A 17492-nucleotide genomic window follows, 5' to 3' on the forward strand; every position below is an offset into this window, starting at 1 on the left:
TATATGTGGTTGCACATGCTCTGCATGCCATGCACCCATCTAGACTCAAAGGCAGAATGACAGTGGATGAAGGAATAACATTTCAGAACGAGCAGTTGTGGACGGTAATGTCCCGAGTGTGCTAAAAGTGGAGTAGAAATGATGATGGATCAGGCCAAAGGTTTCCCAATGCAGCCAACTTGATACCTGTGGCAAGTGCTCAGTCTGGACATTATGGGAGTAGTCCACTCCCAACAGTCTGGTGTTCAGAGCGATGATGCCCCTTTTTCTGGAGCAAGTATAAAATCATTGCGGCTAATAGCCATAGATATCCAATTTCTTCCTTGACTTTGTCTAATCTAGATCAAGGGAAGTAATAGTGCCACTGAATTCTGCTCTGGTCAGACCTCACCTGGAGTACTGTGTCCAGTTCTGGGCACCACAGTTCAAGAAGGACACTGACAAACTGGAACGTGTCCAGAGGAGGGCAACCAAAATGGCCAAAGGCCTGGAAACGATGCCTTATGAGGAACGGCTAAGGGAGCTGGGCATGTTTAGCCTGGAGAAGAGGAGGTTAAGGGGTGATATGATAGCCATGTTCAAATATATAAAAGGATGTCACATAGAGGAGGGAGAAAGGTTGTTTTCTGCTGCTCCAGAGAAGCGGACACGGAGCAATGGTTCCAAACTACAAGAAAAAAGATTCCACCTAAACATTAGGAAGATCTTCCTGACAGTAAGAGCTGTTCAACAGTGGAATTTGCTGCCAAGGAGTGTGGTGGAGTCTCCTTCTTTGGAGGTCTTTAAGCAGAGGCTTGACAACCATATGTCAGGAGTGCTCTGATGGTGTTTCCTGCTTGGCAGGGGGTTGGACTCAATGGCCCTTGTGGTCTCTTCCAACTCTATGATTCAATGATTCTATGATTCTATAATCTCCATTGCTCACCAGAAGAAAAGGAATAAACAGAGAATCTAGATTCTCTGGAAAGTCCAAAAGCTGATAACAATAAGCATGGAGCAGGATTTCTTTCTGCTTCTACCACCCACCACTTCACAGTTATAAATGTAGTGGTGGCTATACCATTCTGACCTGCTCCACTGCTGATCAGTCACTTCCTTCATTAGTACCACTGTTACATTTTATTATTGTAGTTTAATACTCTTTCTGTTTATTGTATGTATCTCTCAACGTTCTTGCAATAAGCTCAAGGTGGCCTGTAGGGCTCTTCCTCTCTCCGTATCCATTCTTCCTTGGTATAAAGCTTTAAACAGTTCAGGAATCAATTGTGAATGATCACCAGCCTTTTGTATATGCTTATGAATTTGCTTTCTTTTAATTTCTCTCTGATTCTATCGATTCTTTCCCCCCAAACAGCTCAACCACTTTGTTAAAAGCATTTCATTTAATAATAGCGATGGGGGGAAAGTTTCCTTCAACCAAAATGGAGAGTTAGAGTCTGGATTTGATATTATAAACTGGGTTACATTTCCAAACCAGTCCTTTCGGAGGGTGAAAGTTGGAAAGATCGACCCCATGGCTCCCCAAGAAGAAGCATTCAGCATTTGTGAAGAAGCCATTGTGTGGCCCAGCAGGTTTAACCAGGTGAGATAAATTCATATTTTGTAGCCTATTCATCACTTCTACAACGATTCGCAATTCAGATACTGACCTAGCTTTGTGCTTTGTATATCCATGTGCTTAGTGTAGAAGTGAGGGCATGGGTGTAGAGATCTTCCATGTTTTGCCAATTAAGTGACACTCATTAAATCCACTCTTGCACCACAATCACCAAATATACCACCTGAAAAAAAAGTAAAACTTGATAGATTTACAGTGGGCCATATTCATGTAGGGGAAGGCTGCATAAGGATTCCTTTTATCACAATGGGGCTTGTTGGTTTCCTTTCCCTACACAAATATGTGACATATTGCTCTGCTTTCCTTTGGACCACATCAGTGAGGTCAAGAAGGATGTCTTTTCATCTGAGCAACCCAGGACATCCATATACACTGCCCAGTTTTGGTGCTGGTAATGCAACAGTTCAAGCAGATCGTTCTGCAAGTATACATTTTGGACACACAATATTGCAAAAAAAAAGAAGCCATGATCCTCTTTCATTTGTGGACAGGCCCAGCCTCTTTCTCTTTGTAATGCCAATTGTCCTTTGGGTTATCAAAAAATAAAGAAGGAAGGGAAACCATTTTGCTGCTATGATTGTGTATTATGTCCAGAAGGGAAGATTTCCAACCAGACAGGTAAGAGACATCATGTATAGAGCCTTTCAAATATACGGACACTAAGATATTCAGACACGGAATTCCCTTGTGTTGTTCAGTTGTTCAGAAAATTCAGGAAAATTGTTCAGAATTCGGTGAAGGTTGTGGTTCCTGATATGGGGATACAGCCTGATATATTCAATGATATCAGTCCAAGCCATTGACAGTTGGTAATTACTCAGATGAAGGAGGTATCAAAAACTGAAAAAACAGCTAACGATTTGTTGGGTCTCTGGATTTGTTGGGTCTCTGATGATGATGAAAAAACAGAAACCTGCAGAAATGTGAAAGAACTTCAGGGAAATGTGCTATGATTGTGTATTATGTCCAGAAGGGAAGATTTCCAACCAGACAGGTAAGAGACATCATGTATAGAGCCTTTCAAATATACGGACACTAAGATATTCAGACACGCAGTTCCCTTGTGGTGTTCAGTTGTTCAGAAAATTCAGGAAAATTGTTCAGAATTCGGTGAAGGTTGTGGTTCCTGATATGGGGATACAGCCTGATATATTCAATGATATCAGTCCAAGCCATTGACAGTTGGTAATTACTCAGACGAAGGAGGTATCAAAAACTGAAAAAACAGCTAACGATTTGTTGGGTCTCTGGACCGTAATAAAGATTGATGATGATGATGAAAAAACAGAAACCTTCAGAAATGTGAAAGAACTTCAGGGGAAAGCTAAGGGTGCGACAGCCTCTCTCTGTCTTAAAAACAAGACCCAAGAATCATTTTTCACAATTCGGAGATGCGATAAAACTGAAATACAACCTTGCTCCAGTCAACATGTTAGAATGAGAAGTTCAAATAATGTTGGGATGTTTAAAAATGTGAACAAGTAAAATCTGCTAGAATCCGGACAGTAAGTGATAATATAGAGCTTCAGATGTCATGTTAGGTCCTAACATTTGGGGGTGCGTGGGAATTGAATACAGCATTTTGCTAATAATATAATTACATGAGAAGTGTGGCAAATTGTTTTTAAGATTTGAAGCTGGCAACCCTTATTTAAGGTTTCTTGTTTCCATTTTGATCATTTTAGTATTATGCATGTAGTGGTGCTCCTACGGCATTTCTTTTTCAGACATGGATGAATGCTTTCAATGCCCGCCGGATCATTACCCAAATGTGGAAAAGGATTCATGCGTGCCAAAGGTCATCCATTTCTTGTCTTATGGGGAACCCCTGGGGATCTCTTTGGCCTGTTTTGCTCTTTCCTTGTCCTTCGTTGCAGCTTTGGTGCTTTGGATTTTCATTAGGCACCGGGACACTCCCATAGTCAAAGCCAACAACCGCAACCTCTCCTACACTCTCCTCACCTCCCTCTTGCTTGCTTTCCTTTGTGCTTTGCTATTCATCGGTCGACCCAAGAAAGTGACCTGTCTCCTTCGACAAACAGCTTTTGGCACCATCTTTTCAGTGGCAGTTTCTTCTGTGTTGACAAAGACAATCATTGTGGTCCTTGCCTTCATGGTCACCAAACCAGGTTCCAGCATGAGGAAATGGGTGGGGAAACAACAGGCCACCTCCATTGTTCTTTCCTGTTCCTTGGTTCAGGCTGCTCTTTGTACTGTGTGGCTGGCAACCTCTCCCCCATTTCCAGCTTTAGACATGCATTCAATGAGTAAAGAAATTGTTCTGGAATGTAATGAAGGGTCTGTCACCATGTTCTACTGTGTCTTGGGGTTTATGGGCTTGCTGGCCATTGTCAGCTTCTCTGTAGCCTTCCTAGCCAGGAAGTTACCTGACAGCTTTAATGAAGCCAAGTTTATCACCTTCAGCATGCTGGTATTTTGCAGTGTGTGGCTGTCCTTTGTTCCAACTTATTTAAGCACAAAAGGAAAAAAATATGGTGGCTGTGGAGATTTTCTCCATCTTGGCCTCCAGTGCTGGTTTACTAGGCTGTATCTTTTCCCCAAAATGTTATATTATTGTGATGAAGCCAGAGCTGAACAAGAAGGACCAGTTAAGAAGAATAAATCAGTAAAACACCTACAATTCTATGGCCCTGGTCCATCTAAATTTGAATCTATGCAAAGGATTTAAGCCAGCCACAACTGATTAGATCAACTGGATAGCAGTTTTGATTACAGTTTCTCCCTTTATTCCCTCATTAGGCAGTACATATATATTGCAACATATGGATTGAATGTAGGAACCATCCTATGTTAATATCAACTCCCTATCCCAAGTCTGCCAACCAAACAAGATATGGGAGCCAAAGCTTTCTTCCTTTGGTTTGCCAAATGTAGTGGCATAATTTTCTGCCATCTTGAGTGGATATGAAGATACCCCCTCTTTGGAGCTAACCTATGTTAATTCATTATCCCCCCCCCCCCACATCCGGCAGCCCAACAACATATAGCCAACCCAAGAATATAAGCCTGCCCTTCCATTTTGAATGCCACAGCATTGCCATTTGTTTCCTGAATGCAACAGTACAAACAATAAATCCAAGTTATACATAGCTCAGGATTTGTGGGAAATTTATTTTGTCTGCCTGCATGCAAATGGGCCATATCGTTTGACTAGTTGCTCTGTGGAGATTCAAAGCTCCCAGCTCCAGAAAACTCCTGCCACAACTCTGTGTGTTGTATCCAACTGCTTCATCCCATGAGTGCAAGCTTTTCTGCTCGTATAATGCATTTTCTCCCTTCTCCACACACTGGGTGGGCCTCATACCCTCCCAATATCTGCTCCAGAGTGTCGAGGGAGGGAGAACCTAGGACAGATTTAGAGTTCAAATGGGGGAGCGGGAGGTTGAACCTTTTACAAAAGGAAACGAGAAAAAAGTTCCGGAGCAACCTTCCACCTGCTTCTCACACATGGGTCCAGAGGCAAAAGAGTGAGCAGCAACAAATGTAATTTTTGCATTTGTACAGTACACTAGTACCTGCACACACTCACAAGTCAAGTAAGGGGCATTACCAGAGTTCAAGGACACATTCCAGTGAGGGAAAAGAACTCTGGGTGTGGAGCTGGCTATAAAGGGTTTTACCTGGGTAAGATTCCAAATATCAGCATCATATTCAGCTCCCAGATCTGGAATTCCCAAGCCCTGTTCTCATTGCTTGAAGGCCAGAAAAGTCTGCACGCAGCAACATGTTTAGCTCTGCTGGTGAGTGCATTTCATCTAGCAAATCATTTCATCTTGTGTTCTTCCCCTGAACAGCCTGGTTGTGGAGCAAAGCTTTTGTATAATGCTCCGGCTTGTATGATACTGAATCTTCATGATTTATTTCAGCCACCATATAGTCAGCAGGGTGTTTTGGTTAGATTAGTGGTTATTTTTGCTGTTTCCAAGAGGTGTGATGCTAATAATAATAATAATAATAAATAATAATAATAAAGAGATGTTGTTGCTGACACCAGCTTCAAATAGACTTATACCTCAGAACAATTTCCCTAAATCACCCTAGTCAAATTCACTCACATCCTGGGATGGATGTACACTCATGATTTTTAACATTAAGGGTTAAGGAATGTTTTTGATACTGTATATGGCCAAATGACGTCCTACTTTTAATGTTCATGGTGCATTATTAAAAGGTGACTCCAGTGGGTGCTGCAGAGAAACCAGTAAAACAACCCAAGTTAAAAATGCTTTAATTAACAAGTGTGCCCTGTGACATTTTAGAATGACATAACTAATATTGTTCTAGTAACACTAAACAGATCAATGTTGATCCAGCCTAGGTTTAGCAGCTACTGGGTAGAAAAAAAGAAACTCAGGCCTGCAATACAGTTGACAGCACAAGTCTCAGACTTCAACACTTGTACACTGTCATCAGCAGAAGCCACATAAATCTTTTCCAAAGTACAGAACTTAAACTAACTGACAAATATTCAGCATTTCTCCACACAAGCTATTACAGCAACAAGTAAGGATTATTTTTCTGGAAGTTACATAAGTAGTCTGCTGCTTCTGTCAATGAAATAAAGAGGTTTCAATCCAGATAGTTGTAGTAGTTTAACTGACTTCCGTCAACATTAAGTGCTACTATGTGAGTCTGAATCTAGCCTAATATGAGTTTCACATGTACCGTATTTTTCGCTCTATAACACGCACCTGACCATAACACACACATCGTTTTTAGAGGAGGAAAACAAGGGGGGGGAATTCTGAATGAAACAGTGGATGTATCATTTTTGTGCTTCATGCTGTGGCCACAGACATGTGATCTGATGGTGAATTTGGGGTGACCCAATGCAAAGACCCTGAGGATCCATGTGGATCCATGCTTTGTAACCACGTTTTTGCACCATTGCAGCCCCAGGCAACAGTGGGTGTGTGATTTTTTTGGTGCAGGCTGTAGCCATGGACATGCTATGTGATCTGATGGTGAATTTGGGGTGACCCAATGCAAAGATCCTGAGGATCCATGTGGATCCATGCTTTGTAACCACATTTTAAGTGGGGAGGGAAGGAAAAACACAGAAGGGACAAGGAGCACGAGAGGGGTGTGCAGAGAAGCAGCTGGCTAAGAATGCAGGAGAGGGATTTAACGGGAGGGAGGAAAGGAAGGCAAAAGTTTCCACCCGCCCACCCACCCAAGCCAGCCAGCTCTTTCTCTCTCCCCCCCCCCACACACCTGCATGTTTTCCAGCTGCCTGCGAGTCCCTAGACGCAGCAGCAGCAGCAGCGGAGCACGGAGAGGAATTAGAAGGAAGGACGCTCTGCTTTCCCCTCTGCTTGCCTGGAGGGGAGGGGCTTTCCCTGCTCTTTGTTCTGTTTGAGCAAACACAGCAAAGAAACAGAAGTGGATGGGCAGTAAGAGCCTGAGGCAGAATGCAGGAAAGCAGCAGCTTCCTCTTTTCTGGCTTCCCTTCTCCGTTTCGTGTGATTTGATTTTTGCCTGTTTAGTTGCCCCTGCACTCCTCCAGGGACCACACATTTGCTCAATAACACACACAGACATTTCCCCTTCCTTTTTAGGAGAAAAAATCTACATGTTATAGATAGAAAAATACGGTATATTTTCTTTTGACTATATATTGTGCGATCAATTAAACTTAAATGTCGTACATCAATAGGACTAATCTATGTTTGATTTGTTTTAGTAGGTCTACTCTAAACATGACTCATTCCAGATCCAAACTGCAGTTTATATTGCATTTTAGATAGAGTAAATAAATAAAAATGCAACAGTATCATAGGACTCAGTCCAATAAATTTCAGCATGATTAGGCCCATGTGTATTATTTATTTAATATTATTTTTCTTTATTAAGTTCTATACTGCCCTTCATCCAAAGATCACAGGGTGGTTTACAAAATAAAAACACAAAAATACATACCATAATAACAAACGGAAACAATTACCCTCCCTTACAGTTTGAAAGGCCATAGGAATGAGATGCATCTCACTAACTTAATTCCTTAATTCTCGTTGCTAATTTAAAATGGGCCAGGGCCAAATGATTTAGAATATTTCAATGTTTCTTCTTCTTAGCTGTTCCTTGTTGTTCAACTCAGGTCTGAACACAATGATGTAGAGCTTTGGAGAAAAGACACAAAGCAGTAAGCCAGCACTGGAGGCCAAGATGGAGAAAATCTCCACGGCAACCATATATTTACCCTTGGTGCTCAGGTAAGTTGGGACAAAGGTCAGCCAAACACTGCAAAAGACCAACATGCTAAAGGTGATAAATTTGGCTTCATTGAAACTATCAGGCAACTTACGGGCTAGGAAAGCCACAGTGAAGCTGACAGTGGCCAGGAAGCCCATGTAGCTCAAAACACAGTAGAACATGGTGACTGAGCCCTCATTACATTCTTGAACAATTTCTTTCATAACTGAGTGCATGTTGAAATCTGGGAATGGGGGAGAGGTTGAGAGCCACACAGTACAAATAGTGACTTGAATCAGGGAGCAGGAAAGAACAATGGAAGCAGCCAGTCTGTTCCCCAACCATTTCCTCATTTTGGATCCAGGCATGGTGGCCATGAAAGCTAGAACAACAATGGTGGTTTTGGCCAGAACACAAGATATCGCTCCTGAGAAGATAATGCCGAAAGCAGTTTGTCGAAGACGACACGTCAGTTTCTGGGGTTGGCCAATGAACAGCAAAGCACAAAGGAAGGAGAGCAGGAGGAAAATGAGAAGAGTGTAGGTGAGATTCCAGTTGTTGGCCTTGACAATGGGAGTGTCTTTAAGCTTAACAAAGATGCCAAGCACTGAAGCTGTAATAAATGAAAAGGAAAGAGCCAATACTGCCAAAGAGATTCCCAAAGGTTCACCAAAAGTGAGGAAGATTATGAATTTTGGAATGCATGCATTACGGGCATTGTTTGGATACTGATCTTCAGGACATTGCAAACAGTCATCCATGTCTGAAAAAGAAAACATGAGGAAACCCTATTTGTAGTGGAATATGGAAACCCTATTTGCAGTAGAATAATCAAGGCAAAAAGAGAGAGAAAATATCACAATGAGTGGGCATTTGGGGTAACCAGATTAATTTTACAAAACCTAGGAAGATGGATGCTAGATAGATAATTGAAAAAAATCATTGAAAAAAATATATCCATCTTTCTTATGCAATTATATTTTGAGGATACTGTACTCAGAGATGGTAGTTGTGGAACCTCAAGTTTTCGGCCTATAATTTCAAATGTGCCAGGACACGTACACAAAAAACCACCTCACCTGCCTGTGAATTTCACTCATCTGTCTGGAAATTGGGGGGGGGGGGTATAGTTCATTTGTAATTTCCACATAATAATAGAGGAGGTGCAAAGCTTCTTTTCTGAATCAGAAATCAGTCCTAGGCTCCGAGCTAAATCAGATAGTGTAATGGCTTGGGTCTCTCCCACAAACACAAGACAACTCAGGCAGGCAATTATTTCAGATTTATTTTTCAAACAAACGAACAAACCAGGTCGGAACTCAGCTAACCTCCATCATCCTCAGATAGCACAGTTGCCGGAACTAAGCTCCACCAGCTTTTCTCCCAACAGGAAAACCCCCACCTTCTCTTCCTTTCCTTTTCATGCTTCTCATAAAGTCTCGTGATGCTACGAGATTTTGGAGAGGACACTGACGGTATTCCTGGGCCTGGCAAGCTGCATTCTTTCACTCTGGCTCTCCCTTCCATTATCCCTGTGCCCAGAGATCAAGTTACGGCTGCTCCCTGCTGCTTCTCCCTCCCGTCTGCATTCCATTCTTATCTGCTCTCTTTCTATGCCAGTGTTCTCATTCCCTGTCAGTGAAGGAACGTAGCTGACAGATAGGCTCTTCAGTACTAACTTTTTTACTACTTCTGCATAGAGTGGTTCATTATTTCTACCAAGCTCTTGGCACCGATTGCTTAATGCTTACATATCAATAGTTATACCGGAATGTAATCTGTATCTAACTATATTCTCTTATCTAGAATATTCCTGATAAACCCTGTAAATTCTATTTCTTAACAAACCCCAAAACCGCCTTGCTGAAACTAAGCAGTTCTGGGCAGGGGCAGAGAAAGGGGGGGACGGTGGGGGCAGGCCACCCCGGGTGTCACCACTGAGGTGGGAAGGGGTGACAAAATGGCAGGCAGCACTCCCTGCAGGGCCTGCAGCATGCCCAAGTCATGCATCTCTCCTGGGAGTGACATAGTGGCTTGTGTGCCCACAGGCTTTGTGCTGCCCCAAACGGTCCGCCCGCCACCTCCCCCTCAGCTGTAGGGCAGCTGAGTGGGAGGAGGCAGGCAGACTGTGGGTGGCTGGCCCCGCCCCTGGGCACAGGGTACGTGCGCTGCCCCAGGCAACCGATCGGCTTGCTCCGCCACTGGTTCTGGGTCTGATTATAGCATGGATGGGGGTGCCTAAGAACCACATACACACTGTGTTGGCCAGGGGCTAGCAAACCTTTTCAGCAGGGGGCCGGTCCACTGTCCGTCAGACCTTGTGGGAGGCCAGACTATATTTTTTTTTTGGGGGGGGGAATGAACAAATTCCTATGCCCCACAAATAACCCAGAGATGCATTTTAAATAAAAGGACACATTCTACTCATGAAAAAACACACTGATTCCCGGACCGTTCATGGGCTGGATTTAGAAGGCGATTGGGCCGGATCTGGCCCCCGGGCCTTAGTTTGTCTACCCATGGTCTTGGCCTTCTTGATAGAAATAGGGAGGGATATGAATCGCGCCACGCCCCCCCCCCCCCCGCCACAAACACAAATAGCTGTTTTGTGTTTGCAAGTCCATAATGTCAGGTTGAGCTGTTGGTTGGATGAGAAGGGGAGGTTTATGAAATATGCAAGGTAGTTTGATAGAAAAGATGCAGAGTTGTTTTTGTTAAGAACATTGATTGGTTGCACCTCAGTTTGCCCATGCAGCCATGTCCTGCTAGCTGGCATTGATTGCCACTCATGCAAAGTAAGTAAGTAAGTAAGTAAGTAAGTAAGTAAGTAGGTAAGGAGATTAAACATCCCAAGATTAAGCCATTTGTGAAAGATTACCACAACACATCTTACCCTTCTGGTTTGAGAACTTCCCTTCTGGACAGGCAAGGCAATCATAGCAGCAAAATGGCTTCCCTTCCTTCTTGGTTCTACTGTAACCCAAATGGCAATGGTCATTACAAAGAGAAATGGGTAGTGCCTGTACATAAAAGATAGAGGAAAGCAGGTCCTGGTTTCCAAATTTGTATAGCACAGATTGTTCACCCCCACCCCCAGAATTGGCAGAGTTGCCTTGGGTTTGGCATAAATAGAGGCAATGACAGGTATTTTGCTATAATTTTCTGCCTTTCTTCAATGAATCTCTTTGGTGTTGCTTGGGACTTCTTTACTTGTACACTGGATTACAAGTTAAACCTATTTAAATTAACATGATTTCAAAAATTTTCCTGGTGAAGATTTGAGACCTAAAACATAAATTAGAGTGGATACACAGAACATGTAGAGTGTGATAAAGCAAGACGTGGTGACTCCAACATCTGCATTCCTTAGGGAAGGTTTGGAAGACCTTCAGGTATTGGCTAAGCTTGTTGGGAATATGAGTGTTGCAGTTCAGAAACATCCAGAGGGCTGAAGGTTCCCCATCCCTGCCTTAGGAGAAGGGTCATAGATCAACGGCAGAGAATCTGCTTTGCATGCAGTTCAATCCCAGGTGTCTCCAGCTAGGGTTCAGAAAGACCTTGGTCTTCAACCCCAGAGACCAGCTGCCAGTCAGTGTCAGTATTGAGCTAGATGGGTCAATGGATTGACTTGGTCTAAGAGAGCTACCTTTGTTCCTATTCATGTTGCAAGGAAGGCAAGAAAAGCAATGTCCTAGAACATCTAATCATATTATGATTATAGTAATTTATTTCATTAATCACCCTGATACATAGCAGTCAGAAGACATCTGACAATAAATGGAAATAAATACAAAGAACTACACAGGATAAACAAAAATAAAAAACAAAGTCCTAAATGCCATCATGCACTAGTTCTCACAGAGTTGTATGCATGTGTGATCTCTGCAATAAGAAAGCTGTATGAGCAGGATCTTCATTACATTGAGTCCCAATAAATAGATGGCTATATGCATAGGTAAACAAACATTTTCAAATGTGCCATCCAACATGCAGACATGGCAGGCATGATTAGCAATAGCACAGTTAGGTTGGGGGTATGCTGAAGAGGCTGTGAGCCTGCCTGACAGTGAATAAATAGAGATGAACAGGGAAAGGACTGGAGACAGAAGTATTTCCATGACAACTCTTGAAGACTGGCAAAGTGACATTTAGATAAAGCCCGCAAAAATGTGTCTGGAGTCAAACCTGGTTAAACCTGCTGGGCCATACAATGGCATCCTCATGAATGGTGAACTCTTTGCTCAGGGGTTCCCGTGGGTCTACTCCTCCAACTCTCACTCTAAGAATGGACCGGTTTGGGAATGTCACCCAGTTTATTATATCAAATGCAGCCTCTAGTTCTCCATGTTGGTTGAAATAAACTTTTTCCCCAGCACTATTATTAAAGAAGCTATTTCTCACCAAGCGGCTGAGCTAAATTGGGCAGGGGAAAAGATGGGAAACAAAGGGCATTTCATAAGTAAATATAACAGGTTGATGATGAACTTTCCTTCTTGAGGGATATGAGCAATTGGCCCTTCAAAAGACTCATAAAGACCAGCAATGGATGCTGGACTAGATGTCCTGGTCCAGCAGGATGTTCTTATGTCCCAAAGTAAGTGAATGCAGAACAATAGCTTCCTATATACTCTCTTTCTCTACATACATATGGGTATTTAATTTCAGTAAGGGTTTTATTTTAATAAGATCTTTTCATGAACAGCAATGAGGGAGGGGGGAGGGGGGAGAGATCCTTCTGAAGCAGCTGCCATTTGGTATTAAATGGAAACTTCTGGTATAATCTCCTATTAGTAAGATGAAAGTCCCATTCAGTGTGAGTCAGTCACAGTCCTGAGTGAGGTCCCTAGCAGCTTCTCTTGGCAGATGTAGAACAGATTGACACAACAGTGAGCTAGGATTTCAATGTCACATGTAATTTGGTCTTTAGATACTAGCCACCCCTGATAAAAAAAAGAAACTTTCCAAACACTCTGGATTTTTTGTTTCTATTATTATTCCCAGGGTTATGGTGTGTCAGGGATGCTGTCACTCTGGCAGAAAGTGAAGAATCTGAACAGGAGAGAGAGCAAGCTGGGGGAAGCAGGAGCTTGAATCCTTTGCACAGTCAGGAAGAGATAAGCTCTGGAATGCAGCCTATGGAATGTCAAAATACCACAGAGCAAGCTACAGGAGGAGGGGGACCATTAGGATCCATGCCAGAAGAAGGGGAGGTTGACAGAACCAGACTCCCCCAAAACTAGGAGAAAGAATATGGTAGGAGCAATGCGCAGGATGAGAAAGAGAGGGACCCAGAGGTGGAATTTAGGCTGCCTTGGGAGACGACGGACGTTCAGTGCAGCAACTGACTCAGACAATGACTGATGTGTTATAGAAGCCGAGCTGCAAGGCCCGGTGATTGCTTGATAAATCAGAAAGTAAAACGGCTTCCAGCCAGACTTCTCTTGTGTTGGAAAGCCTTGCCAAACCTGACATGGTGAGCATTCCTGCCTTATTGTGCTCATGTTATTACCTTCCACATCTGTTGATTCCAAAGCTTCAGCCGCCCTTCATCCACTCTGCGCTTCAACTTAGATGAATGCATGGCATGCAGAGCGTGTGCCACAGCATAGACTGCATTGTAGATGCTATAGCTGTGGCCAGTCATGCTTGTTGGGAAAATAGAGCCAGGAAGAGTCTCCAGCTTCTCCTCCCCAGTGCAAATATCTCCATCCTGCGTATTTCCCTCAGAGTCAGGGAAATGACACTGAAATGTCTTTTCCCAGTATATCCTCATAAAGCCATCTTCTTTTTCCAAGATTGGATTTCTCATCTGAACAAATTCCTGGAATCCCAAGACCTCCTTTGAGTGAATTGTGAAGGATAGAGTACCATGGAGGAAGTCTATGTCCTGATCTCTCTGAAAGGGAAGTGATGTGAAATCCATCTGTACTGTCATAACCCAAACTTTCCCTTTAGCCTTTATTGGTATATCTTCATATTCTGTCACAGCAGGAAGCATTATCAAAAGTGTCATGGAATCAATTTCCCCATGAATGATCAACACATTAGCAGTACTGCTCATGGCAACATTAAATGTCTTCAGCCCATCTGCAACAGAGTCCATAAGACCAGTAGAATAAGAAATTGATGGAAATCTTCCTATGAAATCAAAGCAGATACCTCTCAGAATAAATTTTGGAACCACGCTCTGTAGAAACCTCTCTCCATTCTCATCATTCACAATCAACACACCAGTCCATAGCCATCCAAAGTGTAGCAGTAACATGAGAATCCCTTCATATTGATGGTCTATACTTGGGAACATTTGGTTAAGGAAAGCAACTTCAGTTTTACTATTTCTCATTGGAGCAGGACCATAGATGAGCTAAATCAAATACAGGAAATGAGGAGATGAGAAATTTTGTTTAAGTGTACAGTGGTTTTCTATGTTAACTTGTATTGACTGCAGTGAAAATACAATCTAGATTTCAAATTTTGTTTTGAGGGAGTGCTGCTGACATGGGATCTTGTCCAGGTTTTCCTCAAACTGGTGCTGGTGAAAGTTGGATTTCAATAACATCTGCAGGACACCTTACTGTAGTCCCTCAGGCACTTTATTTCAATAATTTGTATTAAGATATCTAGCTCCTCACTATTTATTTCCAAGTCAGTTAATAACATTCTAACTTGTATTGACTGCAGTTAAAATACATTCTAGATTTCAGATTTTGTTTTGAGGGAGTGCTGCTGACATGGGATCTTGTCCAGGTTTTCCTCAAACTTCCTCAAACTTAAGAGAACATTAAAGAATGAGCAATCCACTAAACGTAGAAAAATGTTCTCACCAGTGAAATTGTAGTAGCACAAAGTACATGCTGCTCGAGGGTTGTGGCAATCTGCTCAAGCAATAATGCTCAGTTACCTTTCATGATAGTGCCATTTCTTACATTACGCTGGTCAAACAGGACTTCCACCATATTCCATTGTAGGATGGGAACTCCCATAATCTATGAGTAGGTAGCCCTTGCTGGCTGGGGCTGATGAAAGTTGGATTTCAATAACATCTGCAGGACACCTTACTGTAGTCCCTCAGCCAGCTTATTTCAATTAGTTATATGAAGATATCTATCCAGCTCCTCATCATTTATTTCCACAGCAGTTAATAACATTCTATATTAAGCAACAAGGGGGGAAAGCAAATTAAAAACAACTGACAAAGGATCAACACAGTAACAGTTGCAAAGGTGCAACTAATCGTCTGTGCTTGCAAAGTACCATCATTTTGGCTGAAAAGAAGACCTAATGGTTTGGGTAGTTTTCTATCAGGAGATGTGCTCTGAAAGAATGTTACCTGTGGAATCTTGTAGTTGCTCAGTATACTTGCCATATGAAGACAAAAATCAGAGTTCGGACCTCCAATGACTGCTGCTAGTTCATTCTGGAAGCCACACTTGTAGTTGGGAATGAATCTGCTGTACGAAGAGAGGAGTTCCAAGGAGGCAAGATAGGTCCAGCTGGCACTAAAATGGCTGTTATAGATGTGGAAGCCCAGGGTGAGGTTGGGTAACATTTGGAGGTTTGCATTGATCTCTTTCACAGCAAATACTAATGCCAGGATATGTTGGTAGAGCTGTGTCATAACCCTGAAATGAGAATTACATGCTGTAACACAGTGTGTTCCCTTCTGGATAGGACAATTTCTACACCTCAACTGCACCAACAATATCTTACTGCTCAATCTGAATTCAGGTAAATCTGGAGGAATATTAACATGCAGGGGCTCCAGCTCTAAACCATGGTGTTTAATTCTAGTTGTTTTAAAATTAAATTTCTATACAGGTGTTCATCAAAGGATCATAGGCCTTTTTAAAACATAAAAACACAAATATACATAAGGCTCCTTAAAAAATGTAACAAAGGCACCAGGTGAGCCTCCCTTAGCAGAGTATTCTACGGGGGGGGGGGGCACTGCAGAAAAAGGCCCTGAATCTCTTGTGAAGGGGGCACACAAAGAAAGGCCTCAGATGATGATCACATGGTCTCAGTTAGTTCATATGGGGCAAGACAGTTTTTTAGGTATTGCAGTCCAAAGATATTTAAGGCTCACTTGAGTGATTTGTACCCCACCAAACTGAGTTCCAAGGCACAGGTAATAATGTGGCTTAGCCCAAGACCTGTCTGTCCCAAACTCTGCACATTCTGGCAGATACTGGGCTTGAAATGCTCCTTAAGCTGCTGATATTAGATTCATGTCTGCTGCAACTAAAAAGATAACAGATGATGATAAATATGGGCATTATGCAACTATTTGCCAAAGACAGAGAAAGCTGCCCTTCTCTCATTCACTGGATCTACCACTGATCTATGGGTCTGGCACTCCTAGGGAAAATTAATATAACATATGGTTTTTACAAAACAAATCTTACACAATGTCATCAAAGAGGTCAGTAGAAGGACATTTATCAAAGTCTATTGAGTTGAATAATATGGAGATCTGAGACATAATACCAGCAATGATGAGGTCTCCTGGTTGGTAATACTTGTGAAGAAAAGGAAGGGGACTGCAGATGCTGCACTTAGTGTTAGGAATCTTGCACATCACCTGAAGCAGAAGCACTGATGGCAATAGTACAAATCCAACTATCTTGCAGGAAATAATTCCTCTTCTACCTAAATTCTCCACTTCCCACATTATCTTTCAGTACGTCCTATCCTGTGCTGGGCAGCTTAACTTAAGTCAACACTACACTGATTTATGAGTCAGATTGTGCAGTGTAAAGCATCTGTTATCAGCCTGACCAATCTCTGACTATCTCTTGTTACACCTTGGAATTGTACTGGCAATATTCACAGCACCTTCCTATCTTCATTGATAATAATGCAACTCATATTTGTAAATCCCTTGATATGTGGAAACGAAGCTTCCATGCTTAATTTCATAATTACAGGGAGGATAATAATATCATTGAGATTTACAGGTGCTTAGATGTGACAGCTGCATTCATCCAGCTCATGTGGTTGTCTAATGGAGTTATGGGAATTAATGGTCCCAGATAGTGCAATTTGTAGCAGGAAAGTAGGTGGATGTAACTATAGTAGTTAGGAGCAGATGATATTCATATTCTCGACTTTGTACAATCAGGGACCTTTGAGCAAATACGATGCTAGATGCATTATACTTGAAAGTGAAGTTACGCAGCTTGCTCTGTGCAGGTCTCACTGGTATTCACAAACTGACAGATTAATATGATGATGTCAGAAATCCCCTTGAAAAAATGATGTGTGTGGAGGGAGTTAAATGTCGTTGAAAACCAGCCCTAAGTATGTATTATCTACAGTCCTGACTTCTGTTCATTTTTCGTTGTTGTGGGTTTTTTTAAAAATAAATTTATTGATTTTTAGAATATTTAAATTAACAAACAGTTTTCAAACAACAAAAGGAGGGGAGGTATTTCATAAATCCCCATGAACCTCTCTCCTCCCCGTTGTGGGTCCTTTATTAACTTTTTTGTTCTGCATCTTCTCTGTTGGACTTCTGTTCATTTGTAATGAGATACCCAGAGAGCAAGGAGCAATTCGTCATCCCAATTGACCCTCTCCCTCTTCCCATGCCAGATGTTGCCCATCTTATAATGTCTGCCAGAGACTATTCATTCCCTGCACAGTACTGTATTGCAGAAAC

General features: G+C 42.3%; 1 protein-coding gene and 1 pseudogene across 2 annotated transcripts; one reads left to right on the top strand and one right to left on the bottom strand.

Moving 5' to 3' along the window:
- The first annotated feature begins 1412 nt into the window (after positions 1 to 1412).
- Positions 1413 to 4248, top strand: LOC307201646 (vomeronasal type-2 receptor 26-like; annotated as a pseudogene). Its single transcript has 3 exons — positions 1413 to 1582; positions 2110 to 2236; positions 3346 to 4248. The product of its transcript is annotated as a vomeronasal type-2 receptor 26-like (transcript).
- A 3435-nt stretch (positions 4249 to 7683) lies between these two features.
- Positions 7684 to 16409, bottom strand: LOC307200484 (vomeronasal type-2 receptor 26-like; the record flags this gene model as incomplete). Its single annotated transcript, XM_079949022.1, has 6 exons — positions 7684 to 8594; positions 10725 to 10851; positions 12017 to 12244; positions 13341 to 14195; positions 15162 to 15453; positions 16237 to 16409. The coding sequence occupies 6 exons, from the start codon at positions 16407 to 16409 to the stop codon at positions 7684 to 7686; spliced, it is 2586 nt and encodes an 861-aa protein (XP_079805148.1).
- Positions 16410 to 17492: the final 1083 nt, after the last annotated feature.

This window comes from Podarcis cretensis (genome assembly GCF_951804945.1).
Source record: "Podarcis cretensis genome assembly, chromosome: 13".
Classification (NCBI taxonomy): domain Eukaryota; kingdom Metazoa; phylum Chordata; class Lepidosauria; order Squamata; family Lacertidae; genus Podarcis; species Podarcis cretensis.